Source organism: Apteryx mantelli, chromosome 2 (assembly GCF_036417845.1).
Source record: "Apteryx mantelli isolate bAptMan1 chromosome 2, bAptMan1.hap1, whole genome shotgun sequence".
In the NCBI taxonomy this organism is placed as follows: Eukaryota; Metazoa; Chordata; class Aves; order Apterygiformes; family Apterygidae; genus Apteryx; species Apteryx mantelli.
In genome coordinates, this window is record NC_089979.1 from 57,777,933 (window position 1) to 57,798,891 (window position 20,959).

Sequence of the window (20,959 nt, forward strand, 5' to 3'; positions counted from 1 at the left end):
AAAATCACAGTTATGTTTTGTACTTTTTTGATTGACTTAAAATTTTTGCCAGTGTGCCCCTCCACAGAGCAGAGAAATTATTTTTCTGAAGGAAGTGTGAACTTTGGGTGCTTTGTAGTCTAATGCATGATACCGGCTTGCAAGGCAGATACTTGTTAAGAGCAGGAGATCAGTATTTGCAATGCTGGTGTTAGGACTGGATTATCTGTAGTCTAATTAAGAAGGTTACTAACAATTTGAAGGGATTATAAGATTAACTGTTATCTGTGTGTTTATTTGATTAAAATAAATGCCAGCAGATTTGGCTGCCATACCTGTACTCTGGTATTTTGGGATCAGGACTTGCATTTATTTGGGAGTAGAAAACCAAACAACAACACCTTTGTATTTTGATTTTGCTTTTGTGATGACTTTAACAAAATGAATAGCCTCTAATTAAAGTTTGCTCTATTTGCACTGAACCACAATGCACCTTATGTATAAGGACTGAAAGCTTCTTTGGAGAATGTCTTTTTAGGTTGGGGGGAGGAGGGGGTTGTAGGGGAGAGAAGAGTGCTTTTTAAAAATACTATGCCATTAGTTTAAAATTTCATTTTTGAGGTAGTGAGCTGAGACAGTAATTTTATAGGTTATTCCTTTGCACAAGGCCGAGGTTTAGTTTCTAAATTTGCAGTATAGGACTGGTATCACTTAATGAAGCTTCTCTTCTTAGTGTTAAAAAGGTGTCCAGCGCAGTGTGCAGGTTCATCTTATTGTGGAATCAAAGTCCCAGAAACTAAAGGGAAAGGTCCTCATTCTTTTTCACACCTACTTTAGAGCCTGCTGGCACTACCTCCTAAGGGCACTCACTCTCCCAGCAAGAGTATAAAGAACTTTTGTTTTAGAATTTGGTTTAACATGGACTTTTGTGGGGGAAAAAAGGTCAGATCTTCAGACTGTGTCACAAAAGTGGTTCAGGACGGGTATCAGGCACATTCCTTCTCAGAGCATTTCCTCGAATCTGAGTGATAATGTGATGCACACACAATTTCATAGGAAAAAATTAAACTGATAAGGAATTTATTGTTTAGGGGCATTCAGGTTTGAAGTGGAAAAGAAAATGGATGAAAATACTGCCCCTTCTCCCTAAAATACAGGACTTGTACCTGCGCTCACAGTCTGACCGCATGATGATCTGCCAATATATTGCCAGCTATATATCTTAATGTAAAACTGGGAATGAAGGTTCCATATTTATAGAGCAAATGATTTCCAAAGCACTCCTGTTTTTTATTTCCACAGATTACATGCAAGTTAGGAACAGTATTTTTAATAGTCTCTTTTAAAAAAATAGAAAGATCAGTATTTTGAAATCTGAACTGACAAGTGGCTTTGGATTTTTGACATTTATACCTCATTCATGTATTCTTTTTCAGCATTTTCCAGCTGCTGTTGCATAAATCTTAAATGTTTTTTCCACTAACTGTATGGGTGGAGAAGACAGATTAGGAAGGTCAACTTCCTTCTCGGTGCCTGTTTTTAGGAGCTTCAGAAGTTACCCAGGACTTAAAATTGGCTTCAGTTGCTTTTTGAAGTAAGCTTTATCAAAATTCTGCCCTTTCCTGCAGATGTAGGCACAGCACAAAGCAGCAGTTCTGAAATATTGCAGGACGCCTCTTGAGCTGTGAAGGCTGAAGTTTTTCTCACAGTAGCACCATGCTGTGCTAAGGGGTGGTAGCACAGGCCACGATCCTGCAAAAAGCTGAGGCTGCCAGACTTTCAAGAGGCTCCGCACGGGTCCTAGAGGCTTGTGCACGCACCGCTGTATTGTTGCACCAGAGCAACACGCCTGATGTTGCTGAGCCCTCTCTTTTTCATAGCTTTCCTACCTCAGATTCGAGGCGTTGTGTTGGCATTGCCAGCGAGCGTCCCAGCGAAGAGCCCCCGCAGTGAGCAGTGGATCCGGGAGAATTCCCTGCGAGGCTGAATTCTCTGTTATCCACAAACCAAGGTCCCTTTTCTCTAGCTTTTCATAAACCAGGCTGCAAAATAACAATGGCATGTTGGGTACAGGGTAGAGCACTTTAAAACAAAAGCATGATGTAATTTTTAAAGTAACTTGAAGCAGGAATAATCAGTCCGTTGCATAATTATTTTCCTCATTCCTCAAACCCAACTAATTCTATTGCTGTTTTAATAGTACTAATACACTGTACGCTGAAAATTTCCAGAAAAGTTGACAGGAATGGAAAGAAAGGCACAGAGAGTGCAGAGGTAGGACTGCTTTTCACAAAATGTCATATTAATAGCAAATGTTAGCATTAACATGACTTACTGTTAAATGTACAGGTAGCAGGGTTTTAAGGCTAGCTGTGAGCACTAGTTTTTAAGGCTAGTTTTACAACCCTCATCCTGGTTAAATGGCTTTAACTATTAAAAGGAATTAGACCAGTTGGACATGGCCACTGTATCCTTCTTATTTCCATGTTGTAGTAACTGTTCATCTCCTGGTTTTAGCTTCATGCCTTCTACCAGCTACCCAAAGTAATCCCCAACCAAGCCGTAGGTGTTATGACCAATTGCTTAATTACACTCAGTGGTTAAATGTATCATGTTCTGAAATGGACAGTGTAATGGTGGTCTAATGAAAACAGTCTAACATATTGTTTGTGAAGATTCAGGAACTTTCTTACGGTTTTAATGTTTTTTTCTGGCATTTATATCTGCACTGCTAGACCTCTGCTTGATGTTGTTTGACATTCTTCTTGCTTTCACCTGATAATTTCTCTTCCAAGGCAGCTGATCATATACAGATATTTATCTGATATTATTTTTCATGTACAGCTCTGAAGTATGTTGGGTATGAGAATAAGGAGATAACCCATCTGCGCTATATTAGGAGTAGAGAAGTCCAAATCAATTCTGTTGCATGGCATGGACAAGTTTGGGAAAAGCAGGCTTTGTGTCCTTTCCATCACAGGCCATTGTGAAAGGTTGCCAAGTTTCTTCACTCTACTAAAGGGAAAGCAAAAGGTCTATATCTGAATGATGGGTGAAGTAGTTCCTTTATGTGTGTTATTGTAAAATGCCCTGAAAGCACAGGAAGGAAGGATGTCAGTTCTAGTCATCTTTCTGGCCCTTAAATTCTGAGCCATTAATTTTTGACCTGTTGTAAGTTTTCTTGCCTTGTACATCAATGAGGTAATATCCTCCTTCAGTAACTGTGAGCAACCGACACAGCTGCCCTGCCCATTGAAGGGTTGCTCATCGAGTTTGCATCCAGAATGTCCTTCACACAAGATTAAGGTATGTGAGTGCAACACTAAAGCCAGGCCAAGGAATAAGTGCAGAAGAGAAATGACCTGCTACTACACCTGATAAACTGAAATAAGGAAAAATAAATTTTACTGGATGCTACGCAAGGTGTGCATTAACACTTTCTGTGTTCCCACTGTCTAGAAAGCTAGTCACCTTGCTGTCTTTTCTGTAGACCCAATTTTTTAGCTTTTTTAGCTTGTACTGATGGTATGCTTGGCGTCTTGCATGCAGTCGTAGAAAGCTTATTCTCTGGTAGGACACGTGTTGGGAGCCCTTGTGTTCTTTAAATTTTAGACGTCTATATGAACTCCAGATGCCGTCTATGTCTTGGAGTCTGTAGACCCACCCTGTAACGCATCCTCCTGAGATGAGGTCCCAGGATCCACATGTTAATTCTTGGAACTGGTGCCAGTCGTTCTGTTTAACTCGTAGCATTTAGCAGGACTCCAGCCACGTCAATTCTGTGGGTCATGTCAACACTTGACAAGCAGGTGGTAGGTGAAAGCAAACAGATATGCTCACATTTTGCACAGGATTTTAACACACTGTTCCTTTCACTTACATTTCACACAAAAAATGTATAGATCTGAATACAGTGATAAATGTGTGTGCTTCTCCTGGCCAGAAAAGTTTGCCACCATGAAGAGTTCATTTGTCTTCACCTGGGTTTTCTAGGGGCTACTAGCACCCTCTTTTTGAATCATCTGGTTTGACTTCTAGACATGAAATCTTCGGTAGCATAGTCCACTTGCACTGAGTTTGGCCTGGTGCCACAGGTAAACACAAACTTCTTGTGACTTCCTTTTAAGCCTGGGTTGTGTTACCTTTGCTTCTCCTGTCTGGGGATTTTCTGCTTTCCCTTTTATCAACTTCCTATAGAAAACTCCAGTCAAACTGGTTTCTCCTTTCTGGCAATCTCCTTAGCAGGCTTGTTATTCCAAAATGCTTCCTTTGGAGTAAGTGATCATTAATTTCCACAACCAGTGCCCTTCCTAACCTGGATGTGGCATTCTTCAGAGCTTGTAGCAGTCAGCAGATTTCATGTATACTAACAGAATATCCACAGTCCAACAATTTTTAAAAACAAAACCTTCAGCCAGAATGTGCAAGTTGCATTGAAATAATTTTTCCATATCACACCAAGAGAAGCTTGCAAATAAAAGGGAAAGCTGAATTTGCAACTCCCTGTGAAAATAAATTTTGTTAATTTTTGGCATCCCCTATCAACCTTGTGATATATAGCTGGTGCTTGTAAATCTGATGCATTTGACAGCTCCAAATACTAGCAAGGCTTTTGCCCGCAGTTTGGATTTCTTGAACGTAAAAGTCAAAGTTCTTCTGAAGAATTTAATTAAAAAGGTAGAGGTGAGATCTTCTATGCACTTTGGGTGGTGGGACATAAAAGCAAGGTTTTGATAAATTGTTCTGACTGAAGACACCGTTTCCAAATTCTAACAGGGCAGTTGGAGTCCCCCCATTTAACTCCTTTGACTTCAGGCATGCTTTACTTCCCTTCCTGAGCTGGTCTGGATAGTTGCTGAAAGATATTAAACAGTTATTTCATTCAGTCAATGGATAAAGTGATCCTAGTATGTTATATATCAGTTTACAAAAAAGTTAGGATCCAGACCTCTCCAGGTAATCCAATATGATCTTTCTGGTTTTAGGTTACTATCTTTTGGCCCTCTGTTCAAAATTGCAGTTATAATTACAGAATGTGCCATGTGTAGCCTCTACACTACAGCATTCGAATCTGTGTGTATAAACACTCCGTGGGTGTATCTATATACATTTAATGATTATCATCTCTAAGGCTGTCCTCTCATGCGAATGAGAAGAAACTTCTCTGAATTCAATGGATTCAGGTTAGTGTAAATGAAGTCAGAATAAGGGTCTGCGTGTGCCAGTCTAAGCCTCGCATTTTAGCAGTGCTTCATTTTTAGTCCGTGTTTTGCAACAGCTCAGCCACTTTCACCCATGGGAATAAAATGTCTGATCACATGCAATAGAAAAATATTATCCTTTTTTAAAAAAATAAATAAATAACCTTTCTTCTTCCTTCTCCCTTTGCCCTTCTCCTTCCCTGTTCTCTGAGATCACAGATAACAGAAGTTGCAGATGATGAGTCTCATTTCTGCTGGAGCCTGTTAACCTTTCTGTGTGAATGACAGTTTTCCAGATTTAAATCTTAGTCAGTGTTTATGTTAAGAAGAGGGTTAATGATGATCCCCATAGGCCTCTCGCTCAGAAAGCAAAAACATCTGCTAAGCCAAAAAGTGGTTAGTTTGCTAAATATAGAAGGAAAAAATGCATTTCCCAAAATTCACACTGCTCCTTAATAAATTTAGGGAACCAGTGGGGGCAAGTACTTATGGGAATCATACTGTTTATTCATTTTTAGTTTATCTTTTTTCAATTAAAAAAATAAAATCAGATTGCTATTACTAATCAGAAGAATGGTACTAAACATATATCTGAAACATTTAATGTAGTTGAACTTTTCGTGTGTTTGTTTAGGTTAAAAGCTGGACTTGTGCCAAAGCCTGTGAAGCCTTTCTGTAGAGATATTCTGCAGTACACATTGAGAAAAGACGGTTCAGCAGCTAAGAAAGTGAGGTTCAAATGGACGTCTGCTAGGAAACGCTCCTAACCTAGCGCAACCACCAGAAACATTCTTTTGCAGATTTTAGTCAACTTTTTTTTTTTTCATCAAACTTGCTTCTGATTACTTTCAGCGGCCTGACTCAGTATGGGAAAAGGTTAACCCTGGTGAATGGTGACAAGCCCCCAGTTGCGATAGCCATAGTCTGTCACTGTGCTTAGTGTCTCTGCAAAAGTCACCTTCTGTAAACTGGGTTTAAGCGAGAATTTTCCTCCTTCACAGGATTACTGGGAAGCATTGTTCGCTAATGCTGATAAAGCACTTTGTGACTGCTCCGCTCTGTTTTGGGTCAGGCCGTGGTTGCTGGTGCCATAGCCATGATAATAAAATGGCATGGATTATACGCTTGTGGATCCAGCTACTTAGACCGCTGGTTGCCAGTACATAGAGCAGTACAACAAGGTGCCATCGCTTCCCTACCTGGGAGCAATCACTGGCAGCGACTGGAGAAGGAGGCCCTTAAAGTATTTTTAAGGTGCCCGTTCTCCCTCTGCAACAAGTCCCCTTTTGCATGTTGACCACCCCATCTCAGCCAGCGGCCTCCCCAGGCGGCCCGGCTGCCGTAAGTCACTCTGGGGAAAAATCCAGCGGCTTCGGGAAGGGCCGGCACGGGCTCCCCAGTGGACACGGGCTCCCCAGTGGCCCATGGGTGCACCAGGTGCCGGCGCGCACGCCACCTCGCTGCCGGCAGCACGGCCCGCGGGGCGACCCCTGCCAGCCCGGTCTTCCTGCGGCAAAGCCTTCCTCGGGGCCGGCGAAACGCTGGAAACTGCAAATCCTTGGGCTTCACTGGGTGGCGAGCGAGCCAGAGCCGCCGCGTTTCAGGTGGGATTGCACTTTGCTCTCACGCTGAGCCTCGCTTTTAACCTTTTCATTTCCTGTGTGCCAGGGACAGTTTCCTTGCTTGGCAGCCCACGAGTTTGAATCAGTGAAGATCTGCCTCTCTGCGTAAACGGCACGTTTTTTGTGTAAGCTACAAGCAGCTCTTCATTAACCCTGCATGAGAATGCATTAATTTCACCGGGAGGCTAGCAGACCGTTGTAAAAATATATTTTTGACAAGTTAGAGGGTTGTCAATGTGAATTCTAGAGATCTTTATTAAATTCAGGCTTTACCATATCTTAGTGAAATTTCACCGTCAAGTGAACTGAACTTCAGCCTATGAATATTGTTCCAGTAAAGAGGTTTCAAATATAAAACTACAGCCACAGGGGTCTGCCTAGGCATAAAACGAAGGGAGTGTGGTTTAGCAAATGCTGCCCTCTGCAGCCTCTCTCATTACCTGCTCTTCAGATCCATCTTGTGCATTTTTAAGGCTTTGCAAAACATTTTGCCTTTTTCTGAAGAGCATTTTTTAATCTCCTTTTCCAAAAGCGTTACACCCACATGAGAGGCTGAAGAGACAGTTATAGCAAGTTAATGCTGGTATTGAAATAGATCCTTTTCAACTGCTAGAGAACAAAAGGAAAGTACTGGGAAACCAGCGCTCTTAGAAGATGCCAAAAATACATGTCAATCAATATCAGTACTTAGATTTCTTGCACTTTATAAATAAATACTGATTTCAGTAATATTTTCAATGTTTGCAGTGAGTATTTTCTTCTGTAATAATTGAAACCGCAATTGGTCAGTCTATCAAAGCTAGAGAGCAACATACGTGATCCAGAATGGATTCAAACCAGATTTCAGTCTCTGCTCTCTGTGCCTGATAGCATATTCATTGCTGTGCTTATTCCTCATGGGAAACTGCTGCAAAGCAGGATGGAGGGATAGAGTGAAAATATTGCACTACCACATGGAAGCTGTATTTAAAATAGAGTGACTATTTAAATTTGACAGGAAAATCCCCAGCCATTAAATGTTACCAACTTCTTTTGAGGGGTTTCTATTAATATTTTCAGTAAATGACTTATGAAAATTAGTCATTAAGCGGTTAGAATATTACTGGAAGTCATTTTCCATAAGTCCTTCCCAATTACTGGGAAACATATCAGAATACTCTGAGGTTCCTTGACGCCCAACAGCAGAACTTAAGGAATTCTCCAGACTGGAAATCCCTAGTCTTCTACTGTAAATACAGCAGCAAGCATTAACCAGATTGTAATCCCTCACCTGATGAATAAAGACTTCATAGGAAAAAAATTCAGATCCCAAGATTGTGTCTGATACCTAACTGCAAAATTTAAAAAAGGGTTGCTTTTTTTCAGTTTCAGCTCCATAGATAACTGACATAAGTATTCTCATTGTAATATATCTACCTCCAGAGTGATTTATCACAATCTGAAGATGGTGGAATTGGAAGTCCAAGTCCCCAGTGGTTTTACTTAGTGGATTGTGGTGGTCCTGCTGGGTTTTTGAGCCTGGCAAGGAGTTTGCAAAGCAATTAGTGGCCCATGAGAAATATAAAGGTTTGCTGACCCCAACAACTCACTTGAGGATAAATTTTAGATTCTTTACTCTGAGAACTTGAAGCTATAGCATTAAAGCTTTGGCATGTTACCTTTTTCTTGTTAAGAGACCAGCATTTTCCTGTGGTTTTGATTTCTTGTTTTCCACAGAAACTTCTGGATACAAGGGCCTTTGAAATGTTAGGGTGAGACACAGCAAGAAGTGCAGGCAAACAAAAAATGGTTGAAGTAGACAAAGATTTATTGAAATGTGTAGTTCATTTTATTGATCTGAAGTTTATCACTTCATATCTCCAATTCTTTGAATGTCAAAATGCACTTACAAATATAGCATGCGTTTTGTGTCTATAGTATTATTCGTATGACTTGGTTTTCTTTTAATTGTGATTTTGTTTGTGGGGTCAGGATACCTGTACAGAACTGTGTAGCAATTTACCCAGTGAGAAAGGGATTTTCATGTATGATTACCTCCTTTTTATTTGTGCATTTATGAATCCTTTTTTTCAGAAATTCTTGTATAGCTGCTAATGCTGCTCAAATTGCCATGTTTTTTAGAGAGAATAATGCTTATTGATAGTTCCCACATGCACTGGCAGGCACATCTAAAACCTGTACTTTTGTGTTCGCAGCTTGCATAATATAAAATTTAGAGATTGCTTGTCAAACTAAGTGTCAGCTGAGTTTCCTAGGAAACTCACTAAAGATATTTATAAAACTACAGATCAGCTTAATAATAGATATAATAATGTCAGTAGCTCGTGATTGTTTTTTTACTTTATCAGTCCATTTTTCTTTGCTTTAATTTGTTAGCAAACCGAACTATTACATTTACAAACATGTATGTTTTGTTCAATGTCAGGAAATGTGTAACACCCTACTGTAAAATTGAAAGCATCTAAAAGAATACAAATGTCATAGTAATTATGAGACCAAATCCTTCATAAATAAAACTGCAGTTGTGAAAGTAGAAATATAAATATTATATAGTATGTTACAGTTCTGTTCACAGTTGAGCTGAATGTGTGAGTTTTAAGTTCATTGCACACACATGCAAAACAGTTATTGCAGAATTAACACAGATCCTGAGTACAGGTTTGTATAGAAGACTTGTAAGTATTGTAAGAATGCATATTTCTGTAAAAATAATTTTATCACTGAGCTGAGAAAACATGAACTAAACAGAAAGAGTAACTGATGCTGGTGTCCATTTTTATTCATTTTTCTACTATTGTGTTTTCCTCCTACTGACTGTGTAAATGGACATGTAAGAATTGCCACGGTGGGAAGGAATCTTCATATTTTAAGCACTTTAATTTTTGTCATGTAAATTTAAAATTTGCTGTTCATACACACACACACACACACAAACATACTTTATATATATGTATATATATGACATATGTATACAGTATATACAGGCATATAAATGTATGTTGCACCAGAACATAATTAATAGAGACATTTAGGGTCAGTAGAAATTAATGTTCTTTAGAAAGAAATTTAGAAAAGCACTTCTACTTTTCACATTTTAATACTGTAATAAGAATGAAGTTAGTATGTTTAGTAATGAGGCAGTACTCCATTACTTGTTCCTGCTATGTACATTTGCCTGTCAGAGCTGTTTATTTTGATACTGTGCTAAGTAAGGAGCTTATATGAAGAACTGATTTTCTTTCTAAAAAGTTGGAGTATAGCTTTTTATATTTCAGTATCTAGAAAATTCAATACATGTTTAATGTAGTTGCTAATGAAATCTTGGGAAACCCATCCATCACGCACTGAAAAGGTTAATTTTTGGTAAAGCTACAAAATTGAGCCAAACTCTAATAGTAGTTACATGTTGATTTTTTTCATGCTAATGATGACATTGCTACTTGATACAGTCGGGTGACAGTTAAAACCTTATAAATCACTGCATTTATTTTAGTATAGATCGCATGTGGCCTGCAACCTTAAAAGCATAAAATATTCCAACTATTTCAACTGATATTTGAAGGTGTGTGTTATTTGACAGAGCTCCATCTTTTAACTGTGGTGTTCCAGTTAAATATATTTGAAATGTATTCTTTTACTTCTCCAAGGGGGACAGTTTCTAAGTGGAGGACAACCCCGGCCAGTACACAGGACATCAGAGAGCCGATTAGGAGACTCGCTTTATTCCCAGCCCTGCCCTGGATTATTTGTTGTGTAACTTGCTATCAGCCACTTTTCTGCTCCTTGCCATAATTTACCTGTTAGTAAAATGCAAATGATAACAATCAGTAACCTTACTGAAGTGCTTGAATAGGTGAGAAAGATCTGTATTAGCACTAAATACCACGATGTTAAGTCAGTTCCACCAACATGACCTTGGTACTGGTGAATCAAGATGCACCATCTCTGGTTTATACCATCGCCGGTAGTCATGCTTCTGCAAGAAAACTGCTGGTTCACGTCATCTCATGCGGTTTGCGACAGAGTCGTGTTTGTGCACAGATACTCGCGTGTGTCCGTAACATTAGCCAGGACTCTTGAAGCGTTTTTCCCTCTGCTATGCGCCGTTTTGCATTTATCATCAGTACTGCACGTTACCCACTATTGCGCAGCCCAGCCCTGTTTGCTGGCGCTCTCTGAATGAAGCTCCTGCCCGGTTTCCCCAGGCCTGTTCAATCTGCTCCTGCTGCCCCCTTATTGCTGCGCGGTGATAGCACAGACCCTGCCGAAAAACCTGGATCTGCCCCCTGCTAGCCTTCTATCGTGATGAAAAGTGACAGTCATTGAGCCCATAACAGCAAACTGCTAGGAAAACGGAGAGAAGACTTGGGAACAGACACAGAAATGCAATAATTCTGCTTGAGCAGCCCTGTTATGGAAAATTAGTCCTTGTTCAGGAAGAGATTCTGCTTGGAGGCATTTTTCGTTTTGTTTTTCCATCATCTTCTTCCATCTTATTACATGCTCCAAGCATAGGATGCGAGCTCTGTTAATGATAGATACTCCAGTTAAAAATACATCTCCCCATTCCAATATGTGTGTTAAATGCAGGGATCACAGAGGTAAAACTCTGCTCAATGTGAAGCAAATCAACTGAGCAGAAGGTTCTGTTTGAATGCAGCTACTTTCTAATGGATACTGTGGTTAAATATAAAGATACACTTTTATATCTTTATATAAGCTTATGGTTGCTTTTTGGGGAGGAGCAGGTTTTGCTAAAGATTAATTTTCTTTGGGGATCGTTCAGGATAATTTTGTAACTAGATGCCCCATGTGTCTCAGTAACAGTGATATTTTAAATGTGATGCTTAGACATCACACCTTGATAAAAGAAAAAGTGGATGTTTTAACTGTAGATACTGGATTTTTTTCCCTGTTATAACAATGGAGGTTCAAAAAGGGAAAAAGTGCAAGTAAATGTATACACAGTGTATTTTCCTTGCATTTCAGTTCATATCCGTGGGAAAGTAATATTAGAATTACAAACAGGCTTTTAGAGGGGTATTTTTTCAACTGGTCAGTGTGTGTGACCCCTGTGTTAACAGTGAGTCACATTGCAAGTCAAGAGTTCACCATTTTTTCTTCTTTCCCACTGCAATTGAATAGGTTCTACATGTATGCTCTTAAATATTAGTAAAAATGGGAAAACTTGCCCGTTGATAAAGAAATCTTAGTATTACTGTAGCAGGATGAGTCAGCCAGTGGGGTATTCACTGCCAAATACCAAACAACAATGCAAAATTCAAGAAAGCTTCTAAGTCATACAGGCAGGCCAAGAAAATGAACCATCTGGGCTCTAAGAAATGGGTGAAAGTGAGGGAGGAAAACCTGCCTATTTTAACTATATGTATAAAGTTAAATTTTTATATCCTTATTGCTGCTGTTCTAACATGTTCTAGTTAAGCTTTAAAAGGTTTCTAAAATAATCAGTGAATGTGGTGCCCTTTTTTTTCTGGTTCCCTGGCTCTTTTTTGCAGATTTAAGTCTTTGTTTACCTTATGCATTTCACTCAGGTTTGACAATGTGAAGAGTCAGACTGCTTAACCACCGTTTCTTGCCAGTTTTGTCTTCCAGTTCTTATGCTTTAGTTGCAATGTTAGAGGGCAACATTTCAGGACATATTTGTACATATTAATAATCCTTATATTATATTTGTATATAGTAAACTAACATTATCGAGACCATAATTAACATTATGTTATGCTAGATTAGCATTATGCTAAGTGAAGGAAACTCTTCTCCCCATTTTCTTTTTTAAACTCAAAAATACTACTTTTATCTAAACAACCTCAAAATGTTACAACACGTGGATAGCCTCAGTATTTTTTTAGTGCACCTTACAAAATTCTAACATTTCATTGCATTTGGACTGCTTGTGGGTACTGTAAGTGTAAAAGCAATGTATTGAAACCAAGTCTGAATAAAATTTGTTTGGCTTCGAAAATGCAAACTCAGTCAATGTAGGTAAATTCTTGGGCTGATATTTTTACCATTTGACTTCTGTTTTACTTTGCAGCTGGAACCTAAAGCAGAAAAGGTAGTGAAAATTATTATACTAGATGGGATTTTACATACCTAAGTGCATGTTTATTTTTCTTCTAGCTTTTTGGAACGAATTGACAGCGTCAGCATGGAAGATTACACACCTACAGATCAGGTTAGTGCAACTAACGGGATAGGATCTGAACCAGGACACCCATTTATATGAATTCTTTATGTAATTTATTTTAGTCCCAACAGCAGCTGAAATATGGCATACCGCATAATTTCAAAACACAGTCTATCAGTTGAAGTAATGGATATTAAAGAAGAGGAGGCTTTTCAGTGGTGCAAGCTCATCTTTTACTGTCGGTATATCTAGGTTGGCGATTCCTGCAATACATCTGTTATTTCTTCTCGCTATCCGTTCTGTGTCCCTCAAACAAAGCAAACACAAAACATAAAAGCGTACAGTTTCCAGCACCAGCCTGCACTACATAGAAGCAATGTCTCATCTGAACTGTGGGGTGATGGAGACCAGGAGAGAGGCTCCCCTGCATCCGTCCCCCGTGGTGGCACCATGAGCCAGCAGCGAGTTACTGTGCAGGGATTCAGGAGGGAGCATCCATGGCAGCACCATGCCTCGTGGACTTGTCCATAGGCCTGTAGACACCTTTTTTTCAGCCTTTTCCTGACTCCCGTGGGCAGGAGAATTTCTATTTAAGCCTTATTTGCAAGACAGTACACTTTGGTTTCCTTTCACATTAGGACACAGCTGCAGCACACGCATTCACAATGTTTGCAAAGGCTTTTGGCCACTGATTTACAAAATTTTGACTGTTAGTCACATGGGTTTTTTTCCAGGTGTCTCGATAATCTGTTCAGTGCTCTGAGGACGAAGGCACTGGGGAAAGTTAAGGCTGAAATGGGACAGCCATGAACTAAGAAGGGGCTACACGAAGTGTAGCTTTGACTGGCGTCCCTGGTCACTTTGGGCAGGTTCTCACTCGGGCAGACTGAGTTTGAGGTTATTGGTCAGTGCTGGTATCCCACTGTTGACTCTATCGAGATTGCGGGCCACATTGTGATAAACTGCAAATACACAAAGTAAAAGAGAATACCAGCACTGGGTAATTCAGTCTAAATGTGCAAGGTATTTAATGGATGGATGCTTTTAAAAAATACGATTACCACATCTCATTTTATGAAGAGGGACTGAGATTCAGAGAAGTAAAGTGACTTGCCAGAGATCACCCAGGGAGTCTCCAGACTCCTCATTCAGGCCTCTTACCATGAGCCTGTCCAATTACTCTGATAGCACATCCCAAAATAGAAGGCAATAAAAAGTAATGTGTGTCATATTTTAAGGTGAAACTCTCATAGCTGTCCCAATAGAGAATAAATTGTTAAAGCCCTCAAGACATTTTCAGACAAAAGTAGTTGCACTGCGGTTTACTCCATCCTAGAACTCCTGATCTGATTTTACCATCAAATTTCTTCACTCTGCTGGAGAGAGAAGTCAATGAAGCAAAAACAGATTTTTGGTTCCATTATTTATGTTAGCATTGGCCTGTTTGATCTTGTGAAGCCTTTCTCTGCCTTGAGCAGTAGTTCGTGGTAGGTAGATTTGGCAGTGGCGCCATTATGTATCTGTCCAGAAATTTCTCCTGACATTTCCTTTGAGAAGAGAAGTCCTATGCCTCCAAAGGCAAGAGGCCTTTTGTATTAGGCAGGCAGAAAACTATTGGGCTAAAGGAGGTTTTCTGACTTGCTTTTGGGTTTTCATCCCATTATGTTATATCAGTTTTTCTTGACAAATTAAACTGCTAAAAACCACTGCTTTCCTCTTCTCCCTCCCATTCTTTAATTTCTTTGGCAGCATCCCAAAATAATAACTAAATCCAACCATAAAACTAAATGGCAACAAGTAAGAATAAATGACAGTAACATATAAAATGACTAAAATAACAGAACAGGCGGCCTGCAGCTGCCAACGCAGCAGAGGTCTGCCAGGTAGCTACCAGAGCACTTCAACTGGGAGATGGACATTCGGGTAGGGGGAAGAGGCGAACTGAGCTCGTCCCCGTGGACTCCTCCCCATCTTCTTCCTCCTTCCCTTCCCATTGTCACAGCTCCTCGATGACAAGGAGAGCTAAGCTAGACTGGCCGTGCCAGCAGTCCCCCCATCCGTAAGCCAGCAGCTTTCTCTTGCTGCGGGTTTTGTACGCAATGCCGTAGCAACAGTGCTGAATATTCAAGGTTCAAAATCCTGCCAGTAATGATGATGGTGCACGGTGAGCTAGTGGCGTTAAGGTATGCAGAAGAAATTGCTTTTATGTTCTTCCTTTGAAAATCTAGGAAATTGAATTTCTTTGTTGTTGTTGTTGTTGTTGTTGTTGTTGTTGTTGTTAAAAGGATGTTACTGAGGTTGTAAAGTGTTGCTGGTTTGAAAAATAGGAAAGAAATGCCCAATTTACATACAACCTAAATTCTGTTCCCTTGTGCACTGTAATAGAGCTTTAATTACTTAGTCACAAGCTATTATTTTGATAGGGTTTCTGTCTCGTTCAGTACAAAAGAGGGCAGAACTAAGGTTGCCTGGGCAACTGTAAATCTGGAGTTTTCTAACATTTAAATATTTGACTTTACATCAGGAATAACTTATTTTTTTTCTTAGTTTTAAGTAATTTCAGCATTCATTATCCATGTCACATATAAATTTATATGACCATCAGCAACAGGTTTCAGGATGTGTTAAGGAGAATGTATATAGGACATTCCCCTGCTTTCAGAATATGCACAAGCCAAGTTCAGAGATGATGTCTGTGATGATCTGCTTTGTCAGTAAGGACAAATACAGGTTTACCAAAAAGTCTGATTTCACTTTAATTAACTGGAACATTTAAGACTTTCCATGTAAAATAATAGTCCATGCTTTTCAAAACAAAGCTAGGATAGAAAAAGATCTCTCTAATCAGCTTCTGTGTTCTCATTTCCAGGACCTATTAAGATGCAGAGTTTTGACATCAGGGATTTTTGAAACAAGATTTCAAGTAGATAAAGTAAATTTCCAGTAAGTCTGTTAATAATAATTTATGATTCTCATACTAATTTCTAACTACTTAGTTCCGATGTCTGTGCTCATGTATTGTGGATATGGTAGGTTTTGGGGTGGGTTTGAGGGCTCTTGGCAGGGGGTTAGGGTTTCTATTTTTTTTTCAGCACGCTCTACATAGGTCCTAGTATAATTCCCTCATACTTCATAATAAAAGCTGATATTAGTCATGTCTATTAGTGCTGCTCTATTGTGGGGTTGTCTGTGGCTGTTTTTACTAACTGGTTCATTGATACAACACTGTAAACTCATAAAATAGTTTTGGGGATAAGATCTTGCAGAACTGAGTGGAAATGCTGCCGTGAGTCAGAATTTGTACAAGAGGACAAAGAGAGTTAAACGTCTTCCTTCTCCTGGAGGGCTGCAGGTTCTGTGTTTTGAAATTTTGTACCGTGTCTCTGTTAAAATGCACCCAGTCTGGCTAACTCTGCTTACTGGTCCTAAGACAAAAAAGTAGCATCCCTGACTGGGGAAAAACTGCCCCTGAGTACTTCACCTTAGATAGATAGATAGATAGATTTGTGCTCTCTCCAGCACCACTTCAAAATACGCTGAAACCTGTGCTTATTTATAGTACCGTAGACCCAACCGTACATGCAGTCTCAACCATATGCACTTCTACAGGCTGGAAAAGCCAGCCCTTTCCCTGGAAAGGAGTTTTTCTCATTTGGGGAGTTCAGTAGCGTTCCCAGGGCAGAGCCAGGCAGGCAGGTTTTCACAGCTCGCTGACAGGCAGCACGGCATCAGAAACTCTTCTTCCCCTTCAGGCAGTATTTTACTGCTGCTGTCCTTGGGGCTGTCAGATTTCTAAACTGAACCCTGATGCTGCATGCTGCGTGTGACTTTCCTAGTGCACATAAGTGATATAACATCCTATGGCTTTTTAACAGCATGTTTGATGTAGGTGGCCAGAGAGATGAGAGGAGAAAATGGATCCAATGCTTTAATGGTGAGTAAAGATATTCCACATTTTTATTTGAACTTATTCGCTGCTGTGTGAGAAGCTTAGTATTCATATTGTTTTATTTATGCTGAGAACATGGTGCGTCTCTGATACAGAAATCCAATATTATATAAATTTTCTTCAGGTATTTATGGCAGTTTGGGGAGTAATGTGAGTGTTACCCTGTGGAGTGTGTTCTGGGATAATGGAAATGTTCTTTTCTCTCTCCTTTTTTTCGTCTGTTGCTCTGTCCAGACGTCACGGCTATAATCTTTGTTGTGGCCTGTAGCAGCTACAACATGGTAATAAGGGAAGACAATAATACAAACAGACTACGGGAATCCCTGGACCTTTTCAAAAGTATCTGGAATAACAGGTAAAACATATCTCTTCATGAGTTTTGGGGGTTTTTTTTCCTCAAAACCCATTTCTGTCATCATTTTGTTGTTTGGCCAAGATGAGGACATTCTTCAAATTACATTTCGTCTCCTTCCTCGAAGGCAGCGGCAGCAGCAGCAGCAGCAGCAGCTGCCGGCTTTGCGCTCAGTTCACGTGCTGGCAGCGCGCGTGGTGCCCGCGTCGGCAGCCACTCTCGTTAGACCTGCCTCGGAGAGCCCGCAGCCTCTCCACCTCATGGGATGATATTTCACATCTAATCGAATTGTAACTGCCATTAAATTGCCATTCTGTTAAGGTGCATGTAAATTACAGATACGGTAACTAGATAACAATCCAAATATGGTCCTAATAGAGAATAAGTAAAAATGAGATGCAAAATAAGATACTGAAAAGTTTCCAGAACATACCTGTCATGAATCTCTGGGCTGAGAGGTGACTGAAGGTAGAGTATGGAAAAATTTTAAGCACAAATTCCAAAGGGACATTGTCACCATCATGGCTAGGTACATTATTTGAGGAAGAAGGGAGATTATTTTCTTTTGATTCATCAGGAGTCATACAGGCCATCCTAAAAGACAAATATTTATGTGGGTGAACTAATAGTTATGGCAGAGCACTTTGAGAAACGGTAGCTTTCTAGTCTTTTTCTCCTGTTTCAGCAGAACCAAGCACAGGGGACAGTAATGCTAATTTTTGGACTACACTGTGCTTTTAGGAAATGTCAGCATTTTCCCAACTTGATATCAAAAGGATAAGTTATAAAACAGTATTTGAAGACAGTTCCTTTCAGCAGTGTCTAATGCAATTTTTATAAATATATTTATAGATCCTATAAATATATCCACCTGCATAGGTGCAAGATACTTGAAACACTGATTTAGGTCATGGGTTTTTTCTGTTGAAGCATGATCCAAATTACTTCACTCCATGTCCATAAAGGGATAGCCAGTAAATTTTCTGTTGAAGTGATATGTTTTCTTTGATGAATATGTCAGAGATAACACAAGCATTTGGTTTATTTTCAACAGGTGGTTACGGACCATTTCTATCATTTTGTTCTTGAATAAACAGGACATGCTAGCTGAGAAAGTCTTGGCAGGGAAATCAAAAATTGAAGATTACTTTCCTGAATATGAGCATTATACTGTACCTGAGGATGGTAAGATTTTTCACAACTTTAGGATATAACTAGCTGACATAGTCCTTTTGGTTGTTTTCTCTTTGTTTTGTTTTTCCTTTCCCTCTCTCATGCACATTCACAAACACACGCCACTCCTTAACGTGAAATCCTGTTGCGCTGGTGTGAAAAGATAAAGCCGCCTGCCCTCATGCCACGCCGAGGGGCAGCGGAGGACGTCCCTTCCTGGTGGTGTATTCCCAGCAGCAGCCCCTGCCCTTGCTCGCTGCGGCCCCCCAGCCAGCCCAAGCGCGGGAAGGGCGAAAGGGGGCTGCGACGGCCCCGGGACGCCCGACCCCCTTGCACGGCGCCCGCAGGAACCCAGGGTGCCTGCCTGGCTCCACTCGTGGGCACCCGCGGCTGGAGGAGAAGAAGGATATGGGAAGCCACCTGGCTGCCTCTCCCCGCCGGACTCTTCTGCCTGGGTTTCCTACGTTGCTGAATTTTACTAGGGATTCAGACCCAGGCCTGGTTCGGGGGGCAAAGCAAAGGGGTTACTTTCAACCACGCTGCATTCTCAGACAGAGCTGTAAATTTCAGCAGTTGCAAATACCACTGGGAAGCAACTTTACATGGGAGACCAGCAAGAGAAGTTTAATGGAGGAAAAACATTAATAAATACAAGAGGAAAAATAAGAGAGACACTAGCATGTGTTTGGTTTCATATTATTTCAAAAGATACAATGATTCCTGCACTGCAACAGCATTTTGCATAAGTAAACTCAGGTATTATAGCTATTTTATACCAGGCAGTTAGGTGCAGAGAGATCATTGCTTGCCCAATATCTCAGTTCTGTGTCTAGCAAAAGGAATAAAACCTGTGCTTTCTGACCACTGGACTCTGCTTTTGCCAAATGACCTTGTCCCTGGCTTAGAGCTTTTAGAGATCTGTTGCAAAAGGCTTTTGTTCTTCTCTTACCATGAGTAACAGTGTAGGTTATAGAAGTGAAGGTTTAATAAACTATTTCAGCTTTCATTTGGTTCTGGGATTTCAAGAGTGCGTTATTAAATTTCTAGTGGAGAGGATAAATAAATTTTCCTTTCTTAAAGTCTGAGTTAGCCCGGCACAGATTTGTTAATGCTACGGGCTTTCAGAATAAATCTTCCACCACCATCACTCCCTTTCCCAAACATGCGCCACATATGTACACAAAGCTGGAGTAAATTCGCTTCATTTTTCATAGCAAGCAAGTTGTAAGGTTGAAGTTGCTTGTTGTGTTTCTCAGTGGGATTTCACAAAAGATATCCAGAATGAGCCAATGTCCACACCTGAAGCAGCTCTCTACTTCTAATCTGTAATTGCTCATTTATTCTTTAATTTCAGCTGACTTTATTTGAGGACAGCAGGACTGAACTCTAAGATGCTTCCGGTTGTGCTGCTACTCTGTGTTTACTCTTCCTGCTATAGATGAGAATAGATTATGTGTTTCCCTGTTCTGATAAATTCTGTCCATTATCATATTATGTTTATAAGCATCTGGCCTGATCTTTTACATAAGTAGAAATCACCCTGAGGGAAAACTTTATTGTTTGATTTTTGCACTTGCAATAAATATAGTTGTTATAGGGTCTAGATAGAGGTAGCTTTCATCAGCTGATGCACTGATGAAGTATTAACTGACCAATGAGCCTCCAGTTGAACAGCAATTTAATCTAAGAACCCCGGGATGTGTAAGTTTAGATACTAAAATGTTATCATTTTTTTCAAGTGTAATCTTAACTAACCATTTTTAAACCCAAATTCCTGCATGCAGAAGTTTTATTCAAGAGATGCTGTTGTGCTGAGCAACCTGAACAGCTCAGCTGCTTTTTCTAGTCATATTTTCATATAGAAGTAGGACCCTAACTCCCACTTATTTTGTATCTATGTGAACAAACATGGATGTGAGCAAGCCTCTTTCTGATATGACCAATGACATTGTTGCAACAATTTCAGCTATTTTCGAGTCCCTAAAAGATGTTAAATATTTAGATGTTTATTTCAGGTTTTACAGTACCCTTTCATTTTAGAATTGCCTATTATGAATCTGCTGTGGATATCTAATATTTTAAAGGACTACTCCCTGTATTGAAGGACAACTCCCTACCTAGTAAATATTTTACTAAGTAAAATAAATGATTGTGGGTTTTTTCATATTTCTGATGTAATTTATTTTCAATTGAACAGCAACACCGGATGCAGGAGAAGACCCCAAAGTCACAAGAGCCAAGTTCTTCATCCGGGATGAGTTTTTAGTGAGTAATTTTGATCTTATTTATGATTTTGTCATAGGAAATACTGGCATACAGCATAGTTAATTTAGGGAAAACTGATGGAATTTTGCAGAAATCTGGGAGGAGAAGAGGATGTCTGGCAGTCCCCTGCTTCTTTTCAACCACCCATCTCACAGAACCTTTTCCAGTGATTATACATTTTTATGCCTATTTTATATAAAGTCACCTGACCTGCAAAGTATCACACAGCAAGCAAGTACTAGAGCTAGAAATGGTCTTCTGACTCTGTGC

General features: G+C 39.9%; 1 protein-coding gene across 2 annotated transcripts in view; it reads left to right on the plus strand.

The window, feature by feature from the left end:
* The window catches only part of GNAL (G protein subunit alpha L), a 199,073-nt gene that overhangs the window by 172,074 nt on the left and 6,040 nt on the right, over positions 1 to 20,959 (plus strand). For both annotated transcript variants that reach the window (XM_067290715.1, XM_013942608.2), the window contains exons 6-11: positions 12,944 to 12,998; positions 15,820 to 15,893; positions 16,826 to 16,884; positions 17,134 to 17,254; positions 18,306 to 18,436; positions 20,622 to 20,689. In XM_067290715.1, coding sequence (XP_067146816.1) covers positions 12,944 to 12,998; positions 15,820 to 15,893; positions 16,826 to 16,884; positions 17,134 to 17,254; positions 18,306 to 18,436; positions 20,622 to 20,689 — 508 coding nt within the window. The remainder of the gene's footprint in view (positions 1 to 12,943; positions 12,999 to 15,819; positions 15,894 to 16,825; positions 16,885 to 17,133; positions 17,255 to 18,305; positions 18,437 to 20,621; positions 20,690 to 20,959) is intronic.